This window comes from Sminthopsis crassicaudata, chromosome 2 (genome assembly GCF_048593235.1).
Source record: "Sminthopsis crassicaudata isolate SCR6 chromosome 2, ASM4859323v1, whole genome shotgun sequence".
Lineage (NCBI taxonomy): Eukaryota > Metazoa > Chordata > Mammalia > Dasyuromorphia > Dasyuridae > Sminthopsis > Sminthopsis crassicaudata.
In genome coordinates this window covers 252,446,737-252,472,963 of record NC_133618.1, presented here as the reverse complement: position 1 = coordinate 252,472,963, position 26,227 = coordinate 252,446,737, and the positions used below count along the sequence as shown (strand labels likewise).

At 40.1% G+C, this 26,227-nt stretch overlaps 1 protein-coding gene across 2 annotated transcripts; it reads right to left on the bottom strand.

Moving 5' to 3' along the window:
• Positions 1 to 5,479: 5,479 nt before the first annotated feature.
• OGFR (opioid growth factor receptor) lies at positions 5,480 to 25,704 on the bottom strand. 2 transcript variants are annotated; one of them, XM_074288792.1, is made up of 8 exons: positions 25,263 to 25,534; positions 20,005 to 20,142; positions 16,278 to 16,346; positions 14,478 to 14,556; positions 13,600 to 13,678; positions 11,826 to 11,892; positions 9,968 to 10,116; positions 5,480 to 8,802 (listed from the first exon to the last, which is right to left on the bottom strand). In XM_074288792.1, the coding sequence occupies exons 1-8, from the start codon at positions 25,392 to 25,394 to the stop codon at positions 7,620 to 7,622; spliced, it is 1,896 nt and encodes a 631-aa protein (XP_074144893.1). In that variant the 5' UTR covers positions 25,395 to 25,534; the 3' UTR covers positions 5,480 to 7,619. The 2 variants fall into 2 exon arrangements, with proteins under 2 accessions (XP_074144893.1, XP_074144894.1); XM_074288793.1 differs by lacking the exon at positions 20,005 to 20,142 and having other exon boundaries at positions 25,263 to 25,704.
• Between the last annotated feature and the right edge of the window lie 523 nt (positions 25,705 to 26,227).

Below are 26,227 nucleotides of genomic sequence, written 5' to 3'. Positions count from 1 at the left end.
GGGCAGAAAGCCTTGACATGACCAGTGTAAGAATACCATGTTTGGGATCTCTGCAAAGAGTGGACTCCAGTTTGGCTCTTTTTATAATAGGGGGGGCTTTTGATAATCTGAAGGGGCTCATGGGTGGAGTCCCAGGTTGGCTTCTGGCTTGAGCTTCAGCCACGGTTAGAATTAATAGAATTCAATGGGTTTTTAGATAAGGAGGAAACTGTGTTTGGGGTGGGGGTTGGGAAACCTGAGCAGATCATTAGAATGGGGGCTGGGACAGCCCAAATTAGCTCAGATCCAATGAGGGTTGGGAGAGCCTGAATATCTCCCATTGGAATTCAAAAGGGTGTTTTTAACCAAGATTTGTGAATCAAAGGTCCTAGCTTCTATAGCCATGGGGTTGGGAATCAGAAAGGAATCTTAAAGGGACTATAACCCACATCAGTTTGACATTTCTTTCTTTTAAAAATTTATTTTTAATTTATGGAATAAACCAAGCATTTCCATAATATAAGAAATGAATGCACACAAAGGGTACACTATGCACTTGTCATTTCTTTTAAATTAATAAATTTAAATAAATAAAATAATTTTTCTTTCCTCCCCCCATCCTGCCCTAGAGATATACTATTAGACACAATTAGGTATGTTTATGTACAAAATTATTCTATACATAATTCTATACAGAACTAATGTTCTTTGAGTACAGATACTTTCTTCATATAACCTTGATAGTTAATATTTATAGTTAGAATAGTCAAAATGCAGTATTCCAACAACAAAAAAAAAAAAATCAAGACCACTTAAGAATCAGACCAAAAAAAAAAGACTTTAGGTCATAATTGATTGTAAGATGCAAATCAAAACAGCCTTGAGATATCATTTAATACCTAGTAAATTGGCTAAAATGATGGAGGGGTGATATTTTAAAACATTGTTTCCAAAGATGAATAGAGAAAAAGGAAAAGAACCAATATGTTCCAGAGTGTTTATAGCAGCTTTCTCTGTATTGGCAAATGACTAGAAATTACAGGAATTCCCATCAGTTAGGGAATGGCTAAACAAGTTCTGGTGTTGATTGTGATGGAATGCTACTGTGCTATAAGAAATGAAGACCTTAGGAAAAAAATGGAAGACTTGCCATTTTCTTCTCCAGCTCATTTCACAGATAAGGAAACTGAGGCAAATAGAGTTAAGTGGCTTGCCCAGGATCACACAGGTAATAAATGTTTTAAGACTAGATTTGAACTCAGAAAGGTGAATCTTCCTTACTTCAGGTCCAGCATTCTTTCCATTGCACCACCTGGTTGCTAGCAGTTGCTGAGGGAAATGGAACAGAGTCAATGAGAACGAGGAAAGGATTAAGATCACATAATACATGAAAAACTTGTAGTGGATCCTTGTTGGCCCAGTTGTGTAACTTCCTCCATTGGAGATTAGCAACTTGCAGATAGAGATGGTAGCATTAATGTAGGGTTGGGGTTTGGAAAAGGACAAGCATCACTAGGATAAGAATCCAGTTAGATAAATATTGTAGGTATCAGGAACTGTGTTAAGTGCTAGAGATATAAGGGGAAAACCAAAAAGACAAAAAAAAAAACAAAAAAACAGTCTCTGCCCTAAAAGAATTTATAATCTAATAAGGGAAGATTTAAAAAAAAAAAAAAAAAAAAAGGAAGCTGAAAAGGAGGAAGATGACCAGAGGACACTAGGTGAAGCATGTTTTGTGGAGTTGAATCCAAGTAGAGTTAACAGAAAGTGGAATTACCTGGAAAGTACAGACTTCTTGTTGTTCCTTTGCTCTGGAAGAGAGCTAAGGACATCACAAGGGGGATATCTTGACTTGCCTATAAACTGGATATAAGTGAGGAGAACTTTGCACAAAGACATTTGGTTTCATTTTCATCTCCAGGATCGTAAAAGTCCAATGGCAAGTAAAGTCAAGATGACAGGTGATAGTTCAGTCCTCTTAAAGGAAGGCTTTGGAAGGAAGTCATTGTCTACCCCTTTATTCCTCCAATCAGAGGGAGAGAGGCAACTGAGGGTGCTGAGACGTTGAGTGTCAATAACAGATAAGGAGTCAAAGAACTAAAGGCAAAAGGCAGTATAAAGTTGGGCTAGCTAATTTTGTGCTCTTTTATAGTCAGTTGGTACAGTGGATAATGCCTAGTCAGAAGTCAGGAAGACACATCTTCCTAAGTTCAAATCTGACTTCAGATGCTTTCTAGTTATGTGGCCCTGGTCAACTCACCAGATCCTGTTTATTTTCGTTCCCTCATCTGTAAAATGAGTTGAAGAAGGATCACAGATATAACTGAAAAATGACTGAACAGCAAAAAAATTTGTGATAAAATCTAAAGGGAATTAAACAAAGATCAGAATAGGAGTGATGATTGAGAACTCATGGAAAGGTAGAGTTTGGGGAGTTTACGAGAAAGGCAGAAGATATCTTTAGGAGGGAACAGGCATATGGAGAAATAAAAGGATAGGGGATTATATTATGATCAGATATAGGAATTTCAAAATTATGGGTATCAGAAACAAAACTTTTATGAATAGAACATAAAACATTATGGGTAGATTGTTTTATTTTTGCTTTTGTATCCTCAAAACTTAACATGGTATCTTACATATAGTAGGCACTGAATGTTTTTCAGTTGAATTTTGCAAAGTTAAATACTAAATAATATTAAAGTATGCATTTATATAGTACTTTGATGTTTACAAAGTGCTTTTTTCATTTTATCTTCACAACCCTATGAGGATGGTACTGTTATTATTTCCATCTTACAGATGAGGAAACTGAAGCAAGTGTCTGAGACAGGATTCACATTCAGGTTTTCCCCAATTCCAAATCTAGCATTCTATCTATTGAACTACCTAGAATGACCCTCCTTCCCAATAGACATCATTCTACTGAGCCCTGAAGTTTCAACCCCACTCTACCAGTCTACCAGTTTGCTCTTAAAATTTCCACGAATGACTTAATTAGCAATAGTGACTTCAAACATTTATGTAGGTATTAAACTGATCAGGAGAATGGGGCTAAATCCTGATCTCATAAATCTCTATCTCAGAGTACATTGACTTGTTTTCCAAAATCATAAATTTGTTGCTATTTAGTGATTTTTAAGTTGTGTCAAATTCTATGTGTACTTTTTTTATCCATGGGGTTTTCTTGACAAAGATACTGCAGTGATTTACCATTTCCATCTCCAGCTCATTTTAGAGATCAAGAAACTGAGGCAGTTAACTGACCTGCCCAGAGACCTACAGCTCCATACAGTAAGAGTATGAAGTCATGAATCTTTCTGATTTCCAAACACAGCAAGGTCTGGCTAGCTCCTCTAAAGGGCTCAGAATAAGTCCTTGCCCCACATTTGGGCGCCAAAATGTTAGTGTCCTGTCGTCTCTCAATTGTAATCCTTCTCTGGGAGGAGGCTTCTTTTCTGTATAATCTTTTCCTCTGTGAGCAGGTTTCTTGGGAGGCTTCTGGAGCCTTCCCCTCCAAAAGTGTGGGATTGCTGGACTTGCGAATCCACAGGACATCTTCTCTTTGACTCAATCCAGACTGCCGTCCAAACTCAATCTCCCAGTCTAGACTGCTCTCCAGGTTCAATGTTGCCTCTTTTTATCCTCCCAGAGAATGGGCTTGTGAGTACTCCCAGGTGCTTGTGGGAACTCCTACAGCCAATGAATTTGCTTCTTTAAAGGTGTAAACTCCTTTAAATGTGTAAACTCCTTTTCAGAAGTCTAAAGGTGTAAACTCCTTTTAAAGGGGTGAACCCTGAGTTAGAGAACCTAATAATTACCTATCTAGCTATCCAAATCAAACATGATTTTAATGATCACTTATTAAACAATCTGCTACTCTGCCACTCTTTTTTGCATAGTTTATCCAAGTTCTCTATAGAAGCCTCCTTCAATACTTATTGAAGCAATAAAACATAGTTGAACAAAATAACATAAGAGTTCTGAAGAGGTTGACTAGCTAGGCTCACATAACTAGGTGTTTGTGATTTCCCGGGCCATACTTGATCTACAAAGCCACAAAACCTGAAAGAGGTCATTGTTTTTCACCATGTTCAATTCTCATGTGATTCTGTGGCCTTTTTTTTTGTGGAGGAACTGAAGCCTCCTTGTCCAGAAGGCCTGGGTTTAAATCCTACCTTTGTCATTTGATATTTTGATTTGTAGCCATTACAGGTAACTTAATTTTCCTATCCACAAAATGGGGATAATATAGGTAAAATCAATCACAAAGAGTTGTTCTGAGGTTCAAATATATTCTTTGTGAAAGACATATTTAGAGCCTCTACCACATAAATCTCACCAAACCCTTTTTAACTTTGCAGATAAGAAAAAGGCTTTAAGGTTTGCAAAGGACTTTACAAATATCTCAACTTTTAAAAAATCCTCACCATAATCTTAAGTGCTATTATTATCCTCATTTTACGAATAACAAAGAGGTAAATGACTTGCCTATAGTCACACAGAATAGCTAGATGCTACAATGGATAGAATTGGGTGTGGAATCAGGAAGATCTGGGTTCAAATTTTCCCTTAGTCACTTATTGGCTGTATGACCCTAAGTCACTTAACCCTTATTTGCTTCAGTTCCTCAACTATAAAATGGCACATGGCTGAAGGAAATAATAAATCACTCCAGTATCTTTGCCAAGAAAAGGCCACAGAAAAAAAAGCCCACAAAGTCACAAGAATTGAACATGACTGAGGTATTGTGGCTTTGTAGATCAAGAATGGCCCTGGGAATCATAAACACCTGGTTATATGAGCCTAGATAGGCAACCTCTTCAGGACTCTTTTAAATTTAATTGTAAAATAATGAAAACACTTGTATTAGCTTCCTGAGATAAATAATATAGGTAAAGAGCTGTACAAAAAGTATGCTCTTTCCATATCTACATATACATAATGAACATACATTCATATACAATCTTCTGGTTTAAATATGTGACTTCAGTGGTATGGGGAACCCCCACTGTAGCTTAGCAATTGCTCTCAAAGTCTGGGCACGGTTGGGGGTGATAAGGTTAAGTAAGTTTACTTGAACACAGGCTTTGATTCTGGGGCTAGTTTTCCATTCATTGTGTCATGTCACCTCTCCTTGAACACAATGTAGTAACAAACATTTATTAAAAACCAACTTTGTGCCAGGAACTATAGACATATATTATCAGCATCCCTAAGTCCAACTCTAATTTAGCTTCTATTTCAAATAGAGAGTTAGCATGAAAGTGGGAAAAATCCAAACTTGGAATAATAGGCTCCAATTCTTTGGGGTTTTTTTGTCTCCTTTGGATTCCTAGCACTTAGCTCCATAACTGGCATACAGTTAAGTACAGTTAAGTGGAGGTGGATTTTAAAGGAAGATCCACAAATAGGCTTCTAAAATTTCTCTCCCAATCTCTTGCCACAAAGTAACAGGGCTCTATTCACTAATAAGGAAAGATCTCAGGAAACACTGGCAGGCAATCAACACATTTTTATTAAAACACAAGTCCACTTTCACAGCCATTAACTTTGAATAAGAAAAAAAAAATGAACCAGTTCCAAACATCTGTCATGGGAAAACAATATTAATTCTACATTTACAGTCCCATTCCAAACAAACAACAAAACATACAACATCCAGACTTGGACTCTCTAAGATTTCCTTTGCTCAACTAGGCTGAGCAAGTTCCCCTGGGGAAACTCATCACTGAAAATGAGAACTAAGGGAAAAGGCATCTCAAAAGAGTACTAGGAGAGAAACCTTGTCCAGGGTCTTCTCCTTCCAGCTGCTATGGGAAATACGCAATCCTGTCACTGTGGATGGGAGAGAGAAAAAGAGGCCAGAAAGTGAGATGAGAGAGGGAGAAATATATCAAAATGAAAAGAACAGTTCATGTCAATTCAGAAAGCCCAAAACTCAGTGCATATCAGCTCCCTAGTACTGAAAGCTTCATTGCACCAATATTAGCAAGGGAGAGAAAATGTTACATCACAGGTTCCAAAGTCCTTGGCCCCATAGCACAACAGTGACACTCCTCTAACTGCTGTTAGATAGAGCTTGCACATCGGAGTTGATGAAGGTTTCCAAAGGACCTTTTCCCCCCTTTTCTTCATGACAACCCTGTGAGGTAGGTGAAAAATTATATATAGTTGTGAAGCAACTTGGTAAACACAGACCTGAGGAGAGACTAAGTCTTCACATTAAATTGGAAGCAAAATCAAGCTAGGTCTCTCAAAATCCCAGATTGGGAGATGATCACTTCACTCCTTTCCCTTGTCCCTCCCATCAAGGAGAGATATCTTACTCGTTAAGGTACAGAATAGAGTGGGGAAAAGGTGTACATATCACAGAGATGTCCTCCCTAACCATGCTAAGCCAGAAGATAGGGGTGTGTGTGTGTGAAAACCCCTCCACTTGACTGGCTAACTTCATTCTCCATGACTCCAAGGCTCTGCATAATTTGCTGGGGCTGGAGTAAAAGGCAAAGCAATGGAGTTGATAGCATTTCCATCTATACACAGCAAAGGAAGATCTATAAATGTACATAGACAGTTAATAGGCATCAAAAAAAGGAACATGCAGAGCGATTCAAGCTATGACAGAAAGTCAAGGGGATATCTCAAGAGTTCCTTAGTGATTTGCCTGATCCTACTTGGAAACTAGGAGTAACAAAGGACAGACTGGGGGCTTGTTTTTTTTACCGTGAAGAGCTGCAAGGGACTTGACCCTGTCTGGGTCTTAAAAATTAAAAGAAGTGAAAGAGTCCAACAAAGAATACTGAGTCAGTGTAGAAAAAGGAAAAAGCAGATACTTCAAAGTTCTGGGGCCAAGAGGGAATAAACAAAGAAAAATGCCAACTTTCTGCATGGGATGTAGCTGTAGCCCAAGTCTGTCCACGGCTTCTTTTTCCCTCCTCCTTAGACTAGCCAGGCCAAGAAGTAGATTTCCACCTTGGACAAGACAAATCACTGTGATGGGATGAAGTCACTTTTAGTAAAAGGTCAGGGGGAAAATTGTTCAGTGAAAAGGAGGAGCTAGTGATTTATCTAGCTAGGCTTTTTATCTTCAAAGTTCAAAGAGATGAATTTATTCAGAAAAAAATACATTGACAGAGGGCTGAAAAGTTCACACTTTCCATTTCTTGGATAAAAAGGGAATAGGGACATTGTTATAGGATGTGAATTCAAATGATGCAACATCTCCCCTCACCCTTTAATCAAAATGATCACTTGTATTTCATAGTTTTAAATTACTCCTATCAAAGTCTATTCCTTCCAGAATGGTTCCCACCATTTGTTTTCTCTTAGTTTCCTCAGAGTTTCATCATAAATGTGATCAGGCAGAGAGGCAGCCAGTCTTTTCCAGGGAAAGATTGGATGACCAAAGGAATAAAGGAGTTCGATGACATTTGTCTTTCTTCTATCTTGAACTTCAAACACCAATAAAGGTTAAAAATTTAAAAGCTGAGAGGGACATCAATTTGTCCAAAAAAAAAAAAAAAAATATCCCTGGAGAAATACCTTTAAAAGGTACTGAAAACCCCATAATCTTGCAGAATCCTGTCCCACAGGGTCAGGCTCCTGACTTTCTTCCCTGCCTTTCTGTGGCTCACCATTTACTCAGAATAAGGCCTTTCAACTGTGATTTCATCTTCTGCCTTTTGTGGGACTTCTCCACCTGAGTATTCAGTACCTGCCACCCCCCTAGGATCAGGTCTCTTGGATTCAGGCCTCTTGAGTTCAAGATTTGCATCAACACTTTTTTTTTCAATGTGAACATATTCTTGCAGGTCTGACTGGTCAGATGTGCTGATGCTGGAGGGGTCACATGAGGCATTTTCAGATAAAGCTACAGGTACATCATCATGTTTTACAATCTTTGCTTGTAAGCTCTTGGCTTCCTGGCTAATGTTCTTGTCCTCTGTTTTTTCAGCTTCATGGGGAATACCATTGGGTACTGGGAGGCAATTTGGTGTTTGTTCCTCATTTTTTGTCATCTCTGAATGGGTTTTTGATTCAAGCCGCCTCCTCTTATTCACCTCATCATACATTTTAATCTCCATGGACTCAGGACTAGATGGTCCCCTTTCCCTCAGCATACCCAGGCTTCCCATTTTCTTAGATCCACCAACAGTCCTCAGCTTGCTCTGGCCAAGGGCACACTCTTCCAGGTTATGGGCAATTTTCTCTACATCAGAGGCACTTTGACTTGGCTCTTCTTGCCTGAACTCAAATCTGTTTACCTCATATTTCCTTTTCTTGCTTTCCTTTGGACTCTGAGACCTTGAAGCTTGGTCTCCAATACTCTTGATTGCAACCTTCTCCTCTGGTTGCTCAGATGAATTCATTCTTTCTCCCTTCTTTATCATAATACTGGGGTTCTTCCTGCCCACCTGCTTGCCTTTGAAGGCAATACTATCTTCTGCAATCTCTTCCTTCACCTGACTCCTAACTTGTTCTTTTTGTATCCCAAGCTCATTTTGGGATCCACCTGAACCCTCTTCAAGACAGACCTGCTGCTCAGGTTCGAATTTCTGAAGCTTTTCATGTGGCCCCCAGACAAATTTATACTGGGGACTAAAGTTCTTCCAGGCATAGTAGACAAGTTTTCTACGTTCTTTCTTGTTCCGGACTGTGAACATGAAGTAATCCAAGGCACTCTGCTTGACACTTGGCAAGCAGTGATTAACAAGGATCTCTTCCAAAAAGAAATGAATCAGGGGCACCTGGTAATGTTCATAGCCCATCTCGCCCAGACACTTCAGGATGCGAGTGATGCGAAGGTTGTTGTGGCTGTGCCTGGAAGACAGGATAAAACTCCAAGTATTAACAGAAAGAGACAATATAAATTCTTCCCAAAGCACTGTCCAGAACTGCACAGGCCCCCATAACAATGCCTGAGATGAAGCATAATTTAGGGGCTTTGGACTGATTTAACACAAAAAGTATATAAAAGATGTTAGCTAAATAATTAAGTGTAATACTAACATGTTACATGTTGTCCCTGCTGTGTGTCAGGAGTATGATGCTAACCAGAAACAAGTTTCTACCCCACTGTTTATCTCTCCACTGTGGGGTTAAAATCACAAATAGGGACAATTTAGTCGATACACAGAGAAGACCTGCTTGAAGACAGTCTTATAACCAAAGATTTAGAGCTAGAATGGTTATAAGATAACTAATTCAACCCCATTCATTTTCAGGGGTAAGATAAGGTTCAGAGAAGTAGCTTTTTCCAAGGGACCCATATGTCTCTTTCTCTCCTCTTGCATAGTTACCACTCTATTTCTGGTCTTTATCACCTTTTCTGGACAACTTCAATAGCTTCCTAACTGTTCTCTTGAATAGTCTCCCATTTCTTTAGTCAGTTCACACAGCTGCCAGAATGATACCTCACTATATATTTCTAATCATATTATTGCCTTTCTCAATTGTCTGTGGCTCCCTCTTGCCTCTAAGATCAAATACAGATGCCTCTTTAGTATTCTCATAATTCTAGCCTCTCTTTACTGGCTTATTACTTTCAATCATACACTCTATATTCTCAAGTTCAAACATCATTAGTGATAGGATTTGAATCCAAAATCTTTAAAGTCCAAATCTGGTACTCCTTCTAAATACCAGGCATTTGCAGCCTGGGCTCAATTCTATAAACCTGGGTAGAGAACATTGGAAAGAACCCTGACCATGAAAGCAGAGTTCTGTCTCTACTACTTAGTAGCTTTCCCCACTTGCAAAATTTGGATAAGAATATTTGAATGTTAGGGTAATTTATGAACTACTTTTAATGTCAATGACAAGTGAAATGTTTTCTCTCTGAGCAGAATTAAAGCTAGAGAATTAATCAGAGCACTCCACGCTGGGTACTTAGACATTTTGCTTTATGATAGAGTCCCACCTTGAGAGTAAAGGAGAGGGATAAGGAAAAAAGAATAAGTAAGTGCTATTTGATCCAAACACTTACGAGTTGAGGTTCTGAAATCTTTCCTGGTAGTTGACAGCTTTTCTCACTTTCCCAGTTTTGTGATTCTCCAATTCAATTCCATAGAAGCCCAGAATAAGTTCATATGCTTGAACAAATCTTCTCATGACTTCTGCAGATTTTTTAAATTCCTGGAACATACAAACCCCTGACTCTATGAGGATGAATGGCAGCAGTTTCCAGAGCTGGACACCCCCAATTTTTCTCCTAGAATTGGATATGTCTCATTTCCCCTCCATCCTAAGTGAAGAAAATGCATTGCAAGTTCATAGATCTAGTTTGAGTCAGAAAAGTCACATGAGTCCCATGAACAGACTTTCCCTATCACTTAGGATCCCAGTTTTCTTCAAAGCTCAGTTCTAACACTGTTTCATACATGAGGCTTTTCCAAATCTCACTAGTGGCTGGTACCTCTCCCCTGACTGAAATGAATTACTTTGTATATATTTTGTATATACTTAGATATTCTTCATCCCTTCCACTCCCTACCCTACAGAATATGAACTCCTTGAGAGAAGAAGAGTGTTTCATTTTTGACTTTGTATCTCTAGTACCCGGCACATAATAAATCCTTGTTTGTTGACTGATTAGTCCAATCTTTTACTTTAAATAGGAGGAACTGAGATACATATACAGTAACACTGGTAGCATATGACAAAGCTAGGAATTTGAACCCAGATCTTCATACTCTAAACTCAAGACTAATTCCTATAAAGATTAGGAAACGTATTGCCAAATATAAATTCTGAATTCACTTGTTTTGAAATTTAGATTGACAAAAACAACTCAGTTTTATGACAAACATATTAATTTGGATGAACTTCCTTACTTGGATGAATCAGTCTGGACTGCTGAAAAGTCAGGTTTCCATAATACAATAAAATGCAATTAAAGCATTCTTTTAAGTCCATTCAGTAACTCAGCCTCGACAAAGTGTTACCTAATAAATGTTATCTAATATAAAGTTATTTGTAATTAGCATTCTGGCTGTGAGAATGAATAATAATAACAATAACAACATCAACAACAATCACAGCTGACATTACTAACATTTAAAAAGCACGTTACACACATTATCTCATTTGATTCTCTTGATGACAACCTGGTTGATATAGGTAATACAAGCATTATCACCCCATTTTACATGTAAAGAAATTGAGGCCCAGAAGTAAAATGCCTTGTCCTGCTTATATAGCTAGCAAGTAGAAGCATCTGAGTTCAGATGCTAAATAAGAATCATCCACAAATTGTTTAAAAAACTGCCCATGAGTAGATGCCTCTAAAATACTTAAAAAGAGTTTCTTCATTACACTGAACTCAGAAAATTCATTCCTCACAGGTGGTAGTATAAGGATATTATTTCAGTCTAATCTGGAATCATCACCAGTTTGAAAGCAACAGATGTTTCAGAACATGCTATAAATCTCCCCTTTTTAGGACCACAGGATAAATTCCTGGATTTCATGTTTACCTTTCCAACTAAGAACAATAACTAAGATCAAGGTTGATTTCCACCTTTTCTCCCTTGCTATATATAATGTGCTTTTTTTTGACTCAAAAACTCTTCCCTGGGAACTTTCTATATCTCTTTTGGGCAGAGGACACCAATTGCCTTAATAACTTTTGCCAAGTGTGCTGAGAATCAATAGTGCCTACTCAGTGTCTCTCCTATATCAAACCAGTAAATGGAACTTACAATGAGAAGTCCTAAAACACACACACACACACACACACACACACACACACACACACACACACACACACACAGCAGAGAACCAGCTGCTCTAATGACCTCTTCCAAAGCTACAGAAACATGAATCATCCCACAGAAACGCCCTACCTGGATTTCTCTGAGTGTCAGGGGCTTCGCGTGCCAATTCACTCCCCTCTCCCGCAAAGGGAACAACCTGAAGGGGAAACATAACTTCAAAGTTATCCAAAGTCACATGTGGAAGAGTGGGGACAGGGAAGGAAGAATGATAAGGAGCTGCAGTTAAATCCTCTAAGAAGAGATTCTGAATGGATCATTGACATGCATGGATTACTGACTAGTATTCCTCAGGCATGGCAAGTTACAACATGACATATCCAGGTGGGCACTTGCTTCCATGAACAGATTCACGGGCAGGTACTCCCTCCTCCACACACAGCCTGTGCTTATCTACCTCATTGCCTTTGGTCTTTGTTCCCGACATCTGGACATTCTTGTACTCCTCACTCTCCTGATAGTTAAATCTCAACTCAAATACCACTTCCTTGACTGTTAATGGCCTTTCCTTTCTAACTGCACAGGCATGTTATACTCATTACATTTCTAGAAATCTGTGCACACAAGTTGTTCTTCCTGCAAGACTAGCGGCTCCTCAAAGATGGAAAACAAGCCTACCCTACTTAGTATTTCACCCTGTGCCTAAGGTGACACTGTATTCCATATGCCTATTTAAATGGTTAATAAATGCTGGGTGAATTCTTCTTGAATGTGATTAACAAAGTGAAGAAATGAGAACTGCCCACATAAAGAAATGATACTCCTAGAGATAGCTATGTAGCTCAGTGGGTTGAGCACCCCCTGAAGTCAGGAGACCCGAGTTCAAATCTGGTCTCAGACACTTAACTCTTTACAGCTGTGTGTTCCTTATTGCCCCAGCAAAATAAATAAATAAAAAGATGCCCCTATTGATTAGGGAACAGTAGCAGAAGTAAATGACTACAAGAAGCATATTAATAATCTTTCTGAACCTCAATTCCCTTATCTGTAAAATGCAGCTAATAATATCCTTATTACCTAACAGAAATCTTGGGAGGCATAGTTATCGCTTTCACATTATGGTCTCAATATATCACAGGTCAGCATAAGAAATTAAATGAGAATTTTTTGGGGAGAGAGAGAGGGTTGTGGAAGCTGCAGACAACACACAAAGGCCAGAAGATGATATAAAACAAATTTAGAAACTCAGAATATAGAATATATGTATGGGTATTATGATATTAACATATTTTCCCTTTTAATACCATAATAATTCAGACTTATTCTCTGTTGTAAAGAGAAGGCCAAAAAATCAGTAGGCACAAAATTTCCAGATCATGGGATGACACCCCTAGCTCCCCACTACAACATGGAAGGGATAACTGTATGATGAGAAAACTAAAAATTATTCAAGAAATGTGAGATATTAAATAAATTCAAATGACTATCACTTTCATGTCACCAGACAAATGTTTAACTGGACAAAGGAAGTGAATTTCAGGAAACAAAGATTAATGGAGGTGATTGCATTGCACCTATAACCAAGTAATGTCCAAAGGCCTCCAACTACATATGGTGGTAGTCTTTACTAAGGCTCATGGATCTCTTGAGCTCAGAAATTGAGCTGCCCTGGATTAAGTCTACCAGGTATATGCAATAAGGTTGGCATTAATTGGTTGAGCTCTCAGGAGGGAAAGAAGTAAAATGACCAAGGTCAGGATTAGAGAAGGTAAAGTTCCCATGTCAGTGTGGTATTAGGCCCACGAGAAGTCCCTGAACTTGTACCCTGGATGAGATGGAGAGAACCAGTCATAAGAAAACACAACCACTTTCCTTTTTCATCATGTGCATGTGTTACTTCACTTACCACTGAATGTAAGAGTGATTGTCCTCTAGAATGTCATAGTCCTCTTTCCAGTTCTTCAGGATTTCTTCAATAAAATAACCTGGGGTTTACATATAAATACCAGGAAGTTACACAGCAAATTGACTATCAGTCAGACCCACAATACATTACTATGTTATATAGAGAGCTATGATAGCCCAGAAAGATTCAGAAAAGAATTACAATTGCTAGACTCTTCTTCTGGGTGCTTGTGAAAAATTTTTTAAATTGGAAAAAGAATGTTTCTGACTTTCATAGTTGTGTCCAATTTAGTGATTTTAAGGCATAGTTCTAAATTACTGGACCAATTCACAGAACCATCAAGTGTGTCTCTTCTTCTCTTTTATTTCTTTAAAACTGACTAGTATGAAATGAAGCCTTAGATTTCTTTAATTTGCATTACTTTCACTTAGTACTCTTGGTAAAAACATATTACAAAAATAAAGTGTACATAACAAGGTTCTTTATTTCTCAACTATTGGAATGTTTGCATTTTTTTCATAATTAAGTCCATAATTTAAAAAAAAAGTGATGGTATACTATTCTCCCAACATGGAGAAATCTAACACTAATGGTTATCAATAGTGGAATGGCTGACACAAGTTAGTAGGAAGAAAAAAGTAACCTACACTTCTGTTAATCTATGACAAGTTTGAGGAAACTCTTACTGGGTCCTATGATACAGCACAGGTAGAAATAGTGAATAAATAATGAATAGGCTTAAATTTACTATTTTTGAAGACATACAATACATGTTAAAACAAAACCATGGCTGATTGAACCACTGAGACATGGATCTCAAGAAGGAGATTCAGTGTTGAAGAGGGTCACAAGTTGTTGGAGTTGAATTAGATACATACCATTGGGCAAGAAAGCAATTTCATTTTTATAAAACTTCAAATTCAGCATTTCCTCATTAGATTCTTCATCTTTTAAACCCTACAGGAAAAACAATGTTAAGAGACTAGTAAATTACTATTCACTATCTACTATATTTCTCATTTCTCTTCACAATTTGGCATTAATTCATTTACATTAGGCATATTTACTATATGCCTAATATAATATACTGTGTAAAGATAAAACATAATATAAGACAATTTGAAGAGGAGTGAGTACTGTCAACTATTTCATGCACAATTTGTGAAGAGTCAGGAGGGAGAATTAGCAGGAGCTGAGTCAGTCAACTGGGCTAGTGAGCCCAGTGAGTCAATCTCTTGGCTCACTCACTCTAGCCATCTTTGCTTTTGCTCTAATTAGCCCAGGCTTCCAGAAATCATGGCAATCCATCTACCCATCAAGTACCTGTTATTCTGTGGGAATTCTTGGTATGGGAACACTCTCTGTAATGCAGATAATAACTTTCTTAATGCCTTAGGAAGTTTGTCTGAGGTTCAAAGCTAGAAGCATCCAAACACTAATAATTGCTAGCATGTAAACAGTGCTTTAATGTTAGCAAAATCTGGGGCAGCTAGATGGCACAGTGGATAGAGCATCAGCCCTGAATTCAGGAGGACCAGAGTTCAAATCTGGTCTTAGACACTTAACACTTCCTAGCTGTGTGACCCTGGGCAAGTCACTTAACTCCAGCCTTGGGAGGGGGGGAATGTTAGCAAAATCCTTTGCATGAATTATCTCATTTGATCTTTACAACAACCCTTAGAAGATGTTTTTTTTTTTTTTTTTTTACAGGTGAGGAACCTAAGGCTATGGAGATTGACTTGCGAAGAGTCACACAAACTAAGCAAGTTTTCTTGATTCCAAGTTTAGACTTGGGACACCTAATCTCATGCCTCAAAAGTATCTACTATGTACCAGGCATTGTGTTAGGCTCCTAAAAAAGCCCCTGAATATGTAGCTGAGAAGTGGAAAACTTATATTATATCTAGGGAGACAAGGAACACAGAATTAAGTGTGTGTGTGATTGTGTGTGTCACTTCATGGTGAGAAGATATGAGAGCTTGAATAGATCAAGGAAGGCTTATGCAGAATATGTCCCTTGAGCAGCATTTTGAAGGAAACAAGGTATTCTATGACAGAGGAGAGATGCGATTGCCTTCCAAGCTTGTTATTGTTGCTATTTATTTGTGTCAGTCATGTCAACTCTGTGATCCCATTCAGTGTTTTCTTGGCAAAGATACTGGAATGGTTTGCTATTTCCTTCTTTAGCTTCTTTTATATGGAAAGTTTATGAGGAAACTGAGGGAAACAGGGTTAAGTGACCTGCCCAGGGTCACTCAGCTAGTTCATGTCTGAGGCTGAATTTGAACTCAGGTCTTCCTGATTCCAAGCCTGGCTTTCTACCTGCTTCAGCCATCTAGCTGTCTCATCATGGGGAACAATCAGAAGGCTCAAAGATAGAAGACGGTCTGCATGTATTAGGAAGAATCAGGACAATTTGTGGAAGAGAGTGATTTTGAAAAGTACTTGGAAATATATGGTTGGAGCTCATAGAAGAGCTGGACATAGAGGTGTCCATCATCTTCCTAGAGATGACCAACGGTCATCCCTCTGCTAAGTATCAAGCATGAAATCTAAACCCAAGTTTCTGCAACTCTAAGTCCAGCACTATAATCACAGTGCCTATAGTAATAAATAATAATAATAATAACAAGACTAAAAGATTGCCTTGAAAGAAAAAAGAAGCTTCCAAGACTTACTGGGTATCGACGTCTGTACCTCTGCATGTCCTGGACTGCTCTCCAGTTTCGGCATCCTATCATCCGGCTCTAGAATGGGAAAAGAGAAAATGCAATTCAATAGGAGGAAATTCAGAACTGGTTATGATACCTGATACTCTCTGCCATCTAATAAGAAAGTTACAAAGTAAGAGCCCTCAGCAGGCTTTACCTTTTGATGTAGAGAAGTACATGGAGTGTTTAGAGTATAGCTGTGTGTCTTTGGACAAATCATTTAACTGATGTCTATCTAGACTTCCTTACCTGCAAAATGGTCACAATAGCACCTACCTCCTGGGACTGTCACGAAAACAAAAGAAGATATTTGTAAAGTTTTCCAAACTTAAAGCACTATATACTTGCTATTATTACTATGACCATATAATTATTATTTCTGATCTCTCCTTACATTTACATAGCATTTTATACTGCTACTAATAGCACCTTGTTTACAATTTGCAAGGTACTTTAAATGTATTAGTTCATTTGATCATCAGAGCAACCTTGTGAATTTGACAGGTGAGAAAAATGCAGCTTTAGGTCACTTGTTCAAGGTCATACAGTTAGTAAGAAAGGTACTTTCTAGGTACTAACTACTTTTCTCAATCTTCATTCTCTCTTTGATACTGTTAACTCCCCTCTCCTCTTTGATACTTTTTACCCCCACCTTTATACTCTTCCTTCTAGATTTTCAGGACACCAATCTCTCCTAGTCTTCCTCCTTAGCTGACCCCTCTTTCTTGGGCTCCTTTCCAGTATCCTCATCCAGACTATACCCTTTAACTATTGATGTTCTGTGCTGGGTCCTCTTCTCTCTCTACAATGCTTCATCTTGTGATGTCACCAGCTCCAGTAGATCTAATTGTCATTTCTATGCTGATGATTTTAAAATCTGTTCCAACCTCTCTGCTGATCTCCAATCTTCAACTGGGAACTGGATGTCTATGGTATATCTTAAACTGAACATTTACAAAATGGAACTATCTTTCTCTCTAAACTCTAACCCTAAATTCGCCTCCCGACTCTTAACCCTATTTCTGCCTAGGGCAGCTCCACCCTTGTCCCTTCTATCTTCTAAAGCTAAAGACTTAGTAGTCATGCTGTACTTCTCTTTCTCTTTCACATCTTTACCACCCCTGCCAAATCCATTTTGTAGCAGCAAGATCTGATGACTTCATCTTTATAACATCTCTCAAATGTGCTCTTTTTCCCTCCTGACATCTTCACCACTCACAACTCACACTTCATATCTAGACTATTGCAATTGCCTGCTGGTGAGTCTGCCTGCCTCAAATCTTTCCCTCCAATTCATTCTCCAATCATCTACCAAAGTTGATTATTCTATTCAGCTACATGTTAAAGACCACGTCTGTCTACTTCACCTCCCTATTCAAGACATTCCAGTGGCTCCTAATCACCTCAAAGATCAAATACAAAAACCTTTGTTTGGCCTTCAAAACACTTCATAACCCAGCCTGCCCCTTCTACTTTTCCAATATTCTTTCACCTTATTCCTTACCACATACTCTTCAATATAGGGACACTGGTTTCGTAGCTATTCCAAGAACATGTCATTCCATCTTTTAGTTGTAGGCATTTTCTCTGTTTCCCTATGCTTGGAATACTCTCATTTTCCAACTCTGTCTACTGTCTTCAACGGTTTCTTTTAAATCTGAATTAAAATCCAGTCTCTTTCAAAAAGCTTTCCCCATTACCTCTTTATTCTAATGCCTTTTACCTGTAATTTCTTATTTACGTGGTAAGTAGCCTATTTGGTTATATTTTTATACTTGTCTACCCTATTATACTGTGAGCTACTTGAGGGCAGTGACTGTTTTTTGCCTCTTTATTATTCTCAGTGTTTAGAAGTACAATGCCTGGCATAGAATAGGTGCTTAAAACATGTTTATTGCTGACTCTGAGCTCCAGTCTTTATGCCACCAAAGTCTATCACTTTATCCATTATTCCCTAGTAATGCCATGTTCTTGCTTCTGTTTCATTCCTGTCATCCAATTGTATCTGACTCTTTGTGATCATAGCATACCAATACTGGCCTTAGGGTTTTCTTACTAAAGATACTGGAGTGGTTTGCCATTTCCTTTTCTAATGTAATAAGGCAAACAGAAGATAAGTGACTTGCCCAGGATCATACATCTAGTAAATGTGTGAGGCTGGATTTGAATCCTGGTCTTCCTGACTCCAAGCCTATCACTGAGCCACCTACCTGCCTGTTTAATAGATAATGATGATGATCATGACAGTTAACATTTATAAAGCACCTATTATGTGCCAGGAATTGTGCTAAATGCTTTATAATTACTCTTAGTTGATCCTCATTAATAACTCTTCAAGGTAGGTGCTATTATTACCATTTTTGTAAATAAGAAGCTAAGTAATTCATCCAAAGGTAATAAAGTTAATAAGTGAGTCTTCCCAACTCCAAGCCTGATACACTATCCTATTGTGTCACCTAGCTGGGTCAATATCTCAGCATAGTACAGTGCGGGAGTGCTGGATTTGGCATCAGAGCTCTTATGGTTGAATTCTAGCTTTGTAACTCACTCTGGGCCTCAATTTCTTCATCTGCTTAAAAACACGAGGGGGTTGGACTGGATACATTCTGGTTATAAACGTATGATCCAATGAAGCAGGGATTAGTATTCAGATTTGAAAAATGGTACACAAACACAAGGAGAGATGCAGTGACTTGCCCAGTGTCACAATATATTAGTGACTGAGCTAAGGATTCAAGTCTCCTGGTTTAAGTCTAGCTGACTGTTCCAGAGCACCCACGCTCTCCAAGATGGTCTTGATGGTCTGAGGGCGTTAAAACCACTTTAAATTCATTGTCCTACCAAAGGAATGATCCTTCCTCAGCTTTCTCTTTGCAGAGGTGGTTCTCAGGATGAAATGAGCTCTGCAAATGCACCCTTCCCCCTCTCTCTAAGCCCCCTTGCTCAGCATGCTGCCTGAGAGTGGGCGAAAGCCAAGAATAAAGCAGAAAGCTGGGAACAGCTGAAATGGAACAAACCATCAGGATAATGGCAACGCCTCAGATTTTTCCAACAAGGGACAATGCCTTGTTTCTAGATGCTAAGAACAAAATAAAACTCTCCCAAAAGTCCCCAAGGCCTTATTCTTGATCTCTATTCCTCCTGGCATCAAGGGGAGATGACAAATTTAAAAGACAGGTCAACAACTGGCATTGCTATAAATGCCAGCATGTTTGGTTATGTCATCAAAACCAGAGATTCACACAATTCTAGATTTAGAAGGATCCTTGGAGATCAGTTGGTCCTATCCTTCATTTTATAGATGAAGAATATGAGGTCAGAGATAGAAAGTAACTTGCATATAGGGAAAAAGGAACAGAGCTAGAATTTGAACTCAAGTCCTCTGACTCCAAATTCAGTCCTTGTTCTATAGTTCTTCAATTCTCTTGTCCTACACTATCTCCCCAAAGGGCAGAGGTTGAACATATGGACCTCTACAAGCAAAGCACGGACTCCACCACTGAGCAATAATAGCTTGAAACCTCAGTCAATGTCTTGGTTGTTTCAATCATTAACTATTTACAAAGATACCTATACAATCGACAGCTAAGGACTCTCTGGGACCTTGCTTTAAGAGAATTTGACTCAGAGGTTTGATTGGTTCTGAATAAATGGTTTTGTGGATTTGAAAGGAAAAAAGTGGAAGATGACAAACCTTTAGCTGATTAAAAGTCATCTGAAATTGTTGATTGAGATAATCCCAACTCAAGGACAAACTGACCCAAGAAGTCCAAAAGCTGTAGTATTGCCACACATATTGGCAGAGTCTGAAAAGGAGAGAGTCCCATCTGGGCTGGAGACAGAGGACAACAGGTTCATGTATATTAATAACACAATTTGGCTTAAGGGGACAAAAATGATGGTGAGGATACCATAAGTTAAGAGCACCATTTGGATTTTAACTTAGACTCTTAAAATAATTCAGAAGCATAGAATCTGACAAGTACAGATCATTATAACTGGAAGAATCTTCAGCTAAAACTAATGTCTCTCTTTCAGCAAGAAGCTTTCTGGTTCCCCTTATTCCTAGGGCCTTCCCTCTTTTGACTATTTTTAAATGGTGTCTCCCATATTAGAGATCCTTGAGAACATATATTTTCTTTTGCCTTTTTTTTTTTCTATCTCCATTGCTCATCAAGATACCTGAAATGTAGGAGTTTTTAAAATGCCAGTTAATCCCTGAACTGGAAGGAGTCTTAGAAATCATGTACTTTAAGTCTCTCTTTTGACACATGAGGAGAATGAGGCCAGAGAGAGGAAGTGATCTGAGAGGACGACAGAGTGGCAGACTTAGAACTCATATCCATGTATTCTGACTCCTATTGTCCAATGACTTCTGTGAGAAGATTGGTTTCTCTGGTTCTTGATTTCCCCATTAATAAAATGAGGGGCCTGGATTATAGTAGTAGTATAGTCCAGTTGAAAAAAGTATTTATAAAGGGAAGACTGGGTTTGAATTTGGACAATCTACTTATCATCTGTGTGATCTTAGGCAAGCCAATCTCTCTGAGCTTCACTTCTGAAGCTGTAAAATGACAGGATTGGGTAAGATGGTCTCTTACAATCTAAGAGCCTATGAGTCCATGACTTCTGAAATCTAAGTTATCTTATTTGTAAAGAGTTTAGCCAGCTTTTTAAAAAAAAACTTCTATTGCTCTGGAATGTAGGCTCCAAGAGGATGGAGTTATAGAATCATAAATTTAGAACTGAAAAAAATGAATTCAGTCCTCTCATTTTACAAAGAAGGAAATTTGAGTCTGAGAGAGGTTGAATGACTAGCTCAGGGCTATAATATAGTTAGTGCCGAAAGCAGGATTTGAACCCAGGTCTTCTTGAGTCAGTCTACTACTTTTTGCATTATACCACACTGCCTCTGCATGGCCATTTATGGCAGAAGGAGTTGTAGCTGTGGAAGATAGGCTTAGCTGACAAGTACTTTTTTTGCTTTGTCCCTCCTGTTGAAGATGAAACAGGGCTGAATGCTTTCCAGATTTTTCCTATCACTTTTGGAAGAGAGCTGTCAGTTACCACCTTGCTCTCCATATCTCTTTTCTCCCTTCATAAGTCACATCCTATTATAATGTGTGTGTATAGTTGTGTATGAGTTGAGTTTTATTTAACACATACAATCTGTATGTTATATACATGCCTTTCCAGTTTTGCTCAACATCTATACACACAGACACACTCCATGGTAAATATCTGCTAAATAAATGAATGAATGAGCAATCTTGGTAAGGTAAAAAGTACACCAAATGGGAAGATCCTAGTTTCTGCTCCAAAGTTAAAGCAAGTTAACTTACCAAGGATTAACCATATCTCTTCCCTGTACCTCAGTTTCTTTATCCATCAAATGAGAGGAGTTCAATTAGGTGATATGGAAGATTCTTTCAGTTTTATTCTTTAATACTTATTTTCCAGATCTCAAGAAGAAAAGAGCAATACTGTATCACAGGTGAATGGCAGACATGAAGAAGGGAGTAAGATTTATGACGTGAAAGAATGAAAAAAGAATTTAGCAAACACTTAATATGTATCAATACAAATACAAAAACTAAGATAGTCCCTGATCTCAAGAAGCTGATTTTCTAAAAGGAGAAATAAGATACATAACTGGAGTAGTAACTATAGAAGGGCATTTTGGACAGTAAACTAGAAGTAGTATATTGACATATCATATCTAGTAGCAATAGCAGAGTGGATTTAATCAGCAACCAACTCAATCAGAAGTTGTCAATACTAAATAAATTAAGTGAAAAAAGTGGGTTGGGAGGATGACTGTGGAGGAGATAGCCAGTACTCTGAAGGCAGTATACTCTATTTCCTAGAATTATGTAAGACAAGCCTCTGCACAAAGTAGTGACTTGACAAAGAACTTAATCCTTCTAGCTCTGACATTCTGTGACCAGATTTGCATTTTTCTGTCTTCTAAAGAAGTTAATTTTACTAACTAAAATTAGCTGCAGTGTTTGGAAATACTTTTCTGCCCAACTTCTAGAACTGGGTGATTGGTGCATTTCCTTACTAATAGTCGGAGAATGAATCAGAGCAAAACTGGAGAATCCCAGGGAAAACCTGACCACTATTTCCTCACTAAATTTCTAGTCCTTTTCCCTAGGCCGAGATTTATTTTTTTCCATGCAAATAGATCGATAAAAGTGGGCAGTATGTGGGATACTATTAGGATTGGTACAATGGAATACAAAGTAGTTTGTGATAAAGAATGATACAATAAAATCACTGCTGACTATGATATGGAACTCAAGTTTCCTCATTTGTAAAATATAGATAATAACACTTGCAATATCTACCAACCAACCAACTCACAGGATTGCTACAAGGAAAGCATATAGGATATAAGACTGCCCTGTGGGTGGGATCCTGTCCATATTGAGATAGCTTCGTAATGGGCGACGGCTCTCTCACTGGTTGGCTGTGTGTGTGACCTCACAGGTCCTTTATAAGCCCACTGCAGACAGCAGTTGCTCTTTTTAACCTGCCTCCCTAACCTGGGGTAGCGGAGCCAAGCTGATGGATAGCCTAGAGGTAAGGAGTTTGGTAGAGAACCTTCAGACCAGGTGTTCACTAGGGAACTGACAAGTCAGGGCATTATGAGTAGGTATAATAAAGGCTTTTAAGATTACATGTGAAAAAAAAAAAAAAAAAAAAAAAAAGCACAAAATTCTAGATGCTTCAGAAATTTTCAGGTTAACTTCTATTCTACCCCAAGTCCTGCCTTGTCCCTATATTCAATAATGATCACTGCTGATCAGAGATGACCCTGGCATCTTGAAATCATAACCACAGATTGTTAAAGACCTTGAAGATGATCAAGTACAGATTCATTTTAAATGGGAGGATTGTAAAATAAAGAGAGGTATGACATGATACAGTGATTATGGGGTCCAAAGACCTGTACTTAGATCTCAGGGCTACTTATTTGGATGATTCAGGACAAATCATATCATCCCTCCTGGCTGAAGTTTCTTTATATGCTAAAATCAGAAAGTTGGACTACCGAGTCTCTAAAGTCCTCTGTCACTTAAAATCTATGATTTAGTGACAAACACAAGGGTCTATACTGTGTTTGGAAGAATTACCAAAATTCTAATTTTGCTAATTAGAACTGCTAAGCACAGAGGAAACACAAAAGTTATACAAAATATTGTCCCACTTCTCAAAAGTTTTCCAGTAGAACCAAATGTTAATAAAGATAACTATAATATGCAACATTACATGTTAAGTATGCCAGAGGGGTAAAAAATCATTAGGTAAGTTCTAGGAAGAGGAAATTAAACGGGCAGGGTGAGGAGGGAGGATTTTTCTGTTTTGAATGGTAATTAATTTTTCCTTTTAGAGATAGGTAGGAATTCAATAGTCAAGAGGGGGGAAGGAAGACACATTCCAGGTATAGGCATGAGCACGAGCAAAAAGCACACTAACGGTAAAGTGCATGTTGTATTTAAGGGATAAAGTAGCCTAATGGTCCAGCCGGAGTGAATATTGAGTTGAAGGCAGTAATATGAAAGAAAAAAAAAAAAAAAAAAAAAGCAGCAAAAGTAGGGTGGCACCAGGTTGTGAATGGCTTTGAATGGCAGATTATAAATTTTATATGACATCAATATTTTTAACTTAAATATTTTTGATGGGAAAAACATAAGTAGATTTGTATATGAAAAGATTATTCAGGCATCACTGTGAACAATGGACTGAAGGATACAAATCAGATCCGTACCACTGTGCGAACTGGACTGGACGAGGAGGCAGCTGGAACTGCCGGGCAGGACAACTGATCGCAGGTGAGAGATGTGAGAAGAGGAAACGCCGGCGATAACGCCAGGCTCCCAGACGCGGAACCCTTAGTAAATGGCACCTCTTACAGATGCAGAGGAGCTGCGAGGAGGGGCGGTCCGAGGGATGAGGTCGGAGACATCTCCGGCCGAAGAGCGGTAGAACGTGGATGGGAGTTTTGTGGGATGGGGGAGACTTGGATCTGGAGTGTAAAACAGGAGGCCAGGCCTGGCTACAGACAAGGGCTCTCTGAGAAGGGAGACTGCTGAAGAACAGAGAGCGAGCCAGAGCTCCGGAGAGAGCCACGCTCTGTGACTCCGGCGGGGCTTCGGAAGCGACAGCAGACCTAGGGGAAGAGTGCCAGGAAGGTGGGGGACTAGAGGCCGGCCAGCCAGGAGATGCCCGGGGAAGGAGATGGGAGCGAGAGGGGGAGGCGGGGCCGGAGAAGGGAACTACTTTTCCGATTACAGCGGCCCGCTTCTGAAGGTCACACAGCCAGCTGGGGGCAAAGCAGGCGTCCCAAAACGTCCCCCAGCCCGCCGCCCTCCCCGCCTGGCTTTGTTTCTGTTTCTGGGTCTCCCGAGCACGGGAGCAGCACGCGCGCACACGCACACACCCACCCACCCACCATTTTCTGAAGACACACTCATCTCATCCGGGGTCTCCTCACTCCACAAATTCAATGAGACAAGCCCAGCCCCCCTTCAAAAAGCCCGAACGCTCGGGAAAAAGTTTCCAGAGCAGAAAAGTCGGACAGCCAGGGCCAGGGTTTCTGCGGTAGGAGGAGCTGGGATGGGGGCGGCGCGAGGGCTCCAGCAGCCGCAGCCGGCTCTCCAGGGATGGCCTGAGGGGTTGCGGGTGGGGGCACTCGGACCTCGGCGGCAGCCGCTCCCACGGGAGACTGCGGAGGGTGCAGCTCCCATTTAATAAAGCCCACCCTGCTCCCAGCCAAAGGAGAAGGGCGGGCCGGCGGAAGCGGGGGAGGGGCAGCGCGGGACTAAGTCGGGGTGGGAAGCACATTCCCGGTTCTCTGGATCCCCCCGCCTCACGCCTTGCGAGCCAAGCGCAGGCTCCCGGGCTCGCGGACCCTCTGCAGGCCGTGGCCATTTGCTAAGGCTTCACCTGGAAGGCTTGGTTCCCGCGCGGTGGATGCCTCGGCTTTGCTTCTTCTCGGGCTTTCCTCTCATCCTTCTCCTTTTCCTGATCTTCTTCTCCCTCCTCTTCCCACGTCGAATCGCAGTCTTCGTCGTCCATGTTCTGTGCGGTTAAAATCCCGGGTCACTGGCGGGAGCGGGAGCGGGCGGGGAGGTGTGGAGGTGTTTGGGGTTCTAGGGAGGTGGGTTGGAGCGTTTAGGGGCGGAGACACTCGGGCAGGAAAGAGAAGCGGCGGAAACGAAAGCGAAAGGAGGCGAGGAGGGGAGCGGGGAATTGGAAAGACCGGCGGCGGGGTGGTGCTGCCTAAGCCCGCCCCCGGGTGCGGAGAGCGGGCCGGGCTTCTTGGATTCCACCCTCCCCGAGGGAGTCCGTCCTCCAGTTTGTGCAGCTCCGCCTTAAACCTCCTCCCTTATTATTTCCGTCTGTGCCGTAACCCGGAGGCCCGTGGCGCCTTTCCCCTTCTGGTTTGCAATCGCTAACTGTGACGCTTGTTTGCCATTTAGTGATTATATACACCGGGAGTGGAGGAGCGGAGGATTTGGCCTAGCCTTTTCCATCCGTGACCGATTTTTAATAAGCACATTACCGCGGACGCGGGCGCGGGCGCAGAGAAGTGGCGTAAAAACGTCGTCAAGGACGTGTCTTCCAGAAAAGGAGGTGGCTCGGTCCTGCTCGGAGAGCTGTCAATAAAACAGCCCGAGTGTTACCGTGGTACCCTAGAATATCAAAAAACCGAGGAGAGTGCACCTATACGTCCGGCGGATTTGCCAGAGGTCAAGGACAAGCCCCTAGCACCCTGAAATGGCAGAAGGGAGAGAGGGAGGAAAAGCGGGAGAGGAGGGAAAAAAAAGAGGAGGAGGAGTTAGTAAGCGATCGGGAGGGCGGAGAAGGAAGAGAGAAAAATGGAGGGAAGTGGGGGGCAGAGACAGAAT

Coding starts and splice junctions, on each gene's coding strand:
- OGFR (XM_074288792.1), bottom strand. CDS start 25,394: ATGGACGACGAAGACTGCGATTCGACGTGGGAAGAGGAGGGAGAAGAA. Junction 16,347..20,004: donor TGACTTTTAATCAGCTAAAG/GTTTGTCATCTT, acceptor TTCCCATTCTAG/AGCCGGATGATAGGATGCCG. Junction 11,893..13,599: donor AATCACTCTTACATTCAGTG/GTAAGTGAAGTA, acceptor TTTCCCCTTCAG/GTTGTTCCCTTTGCGGGAGA.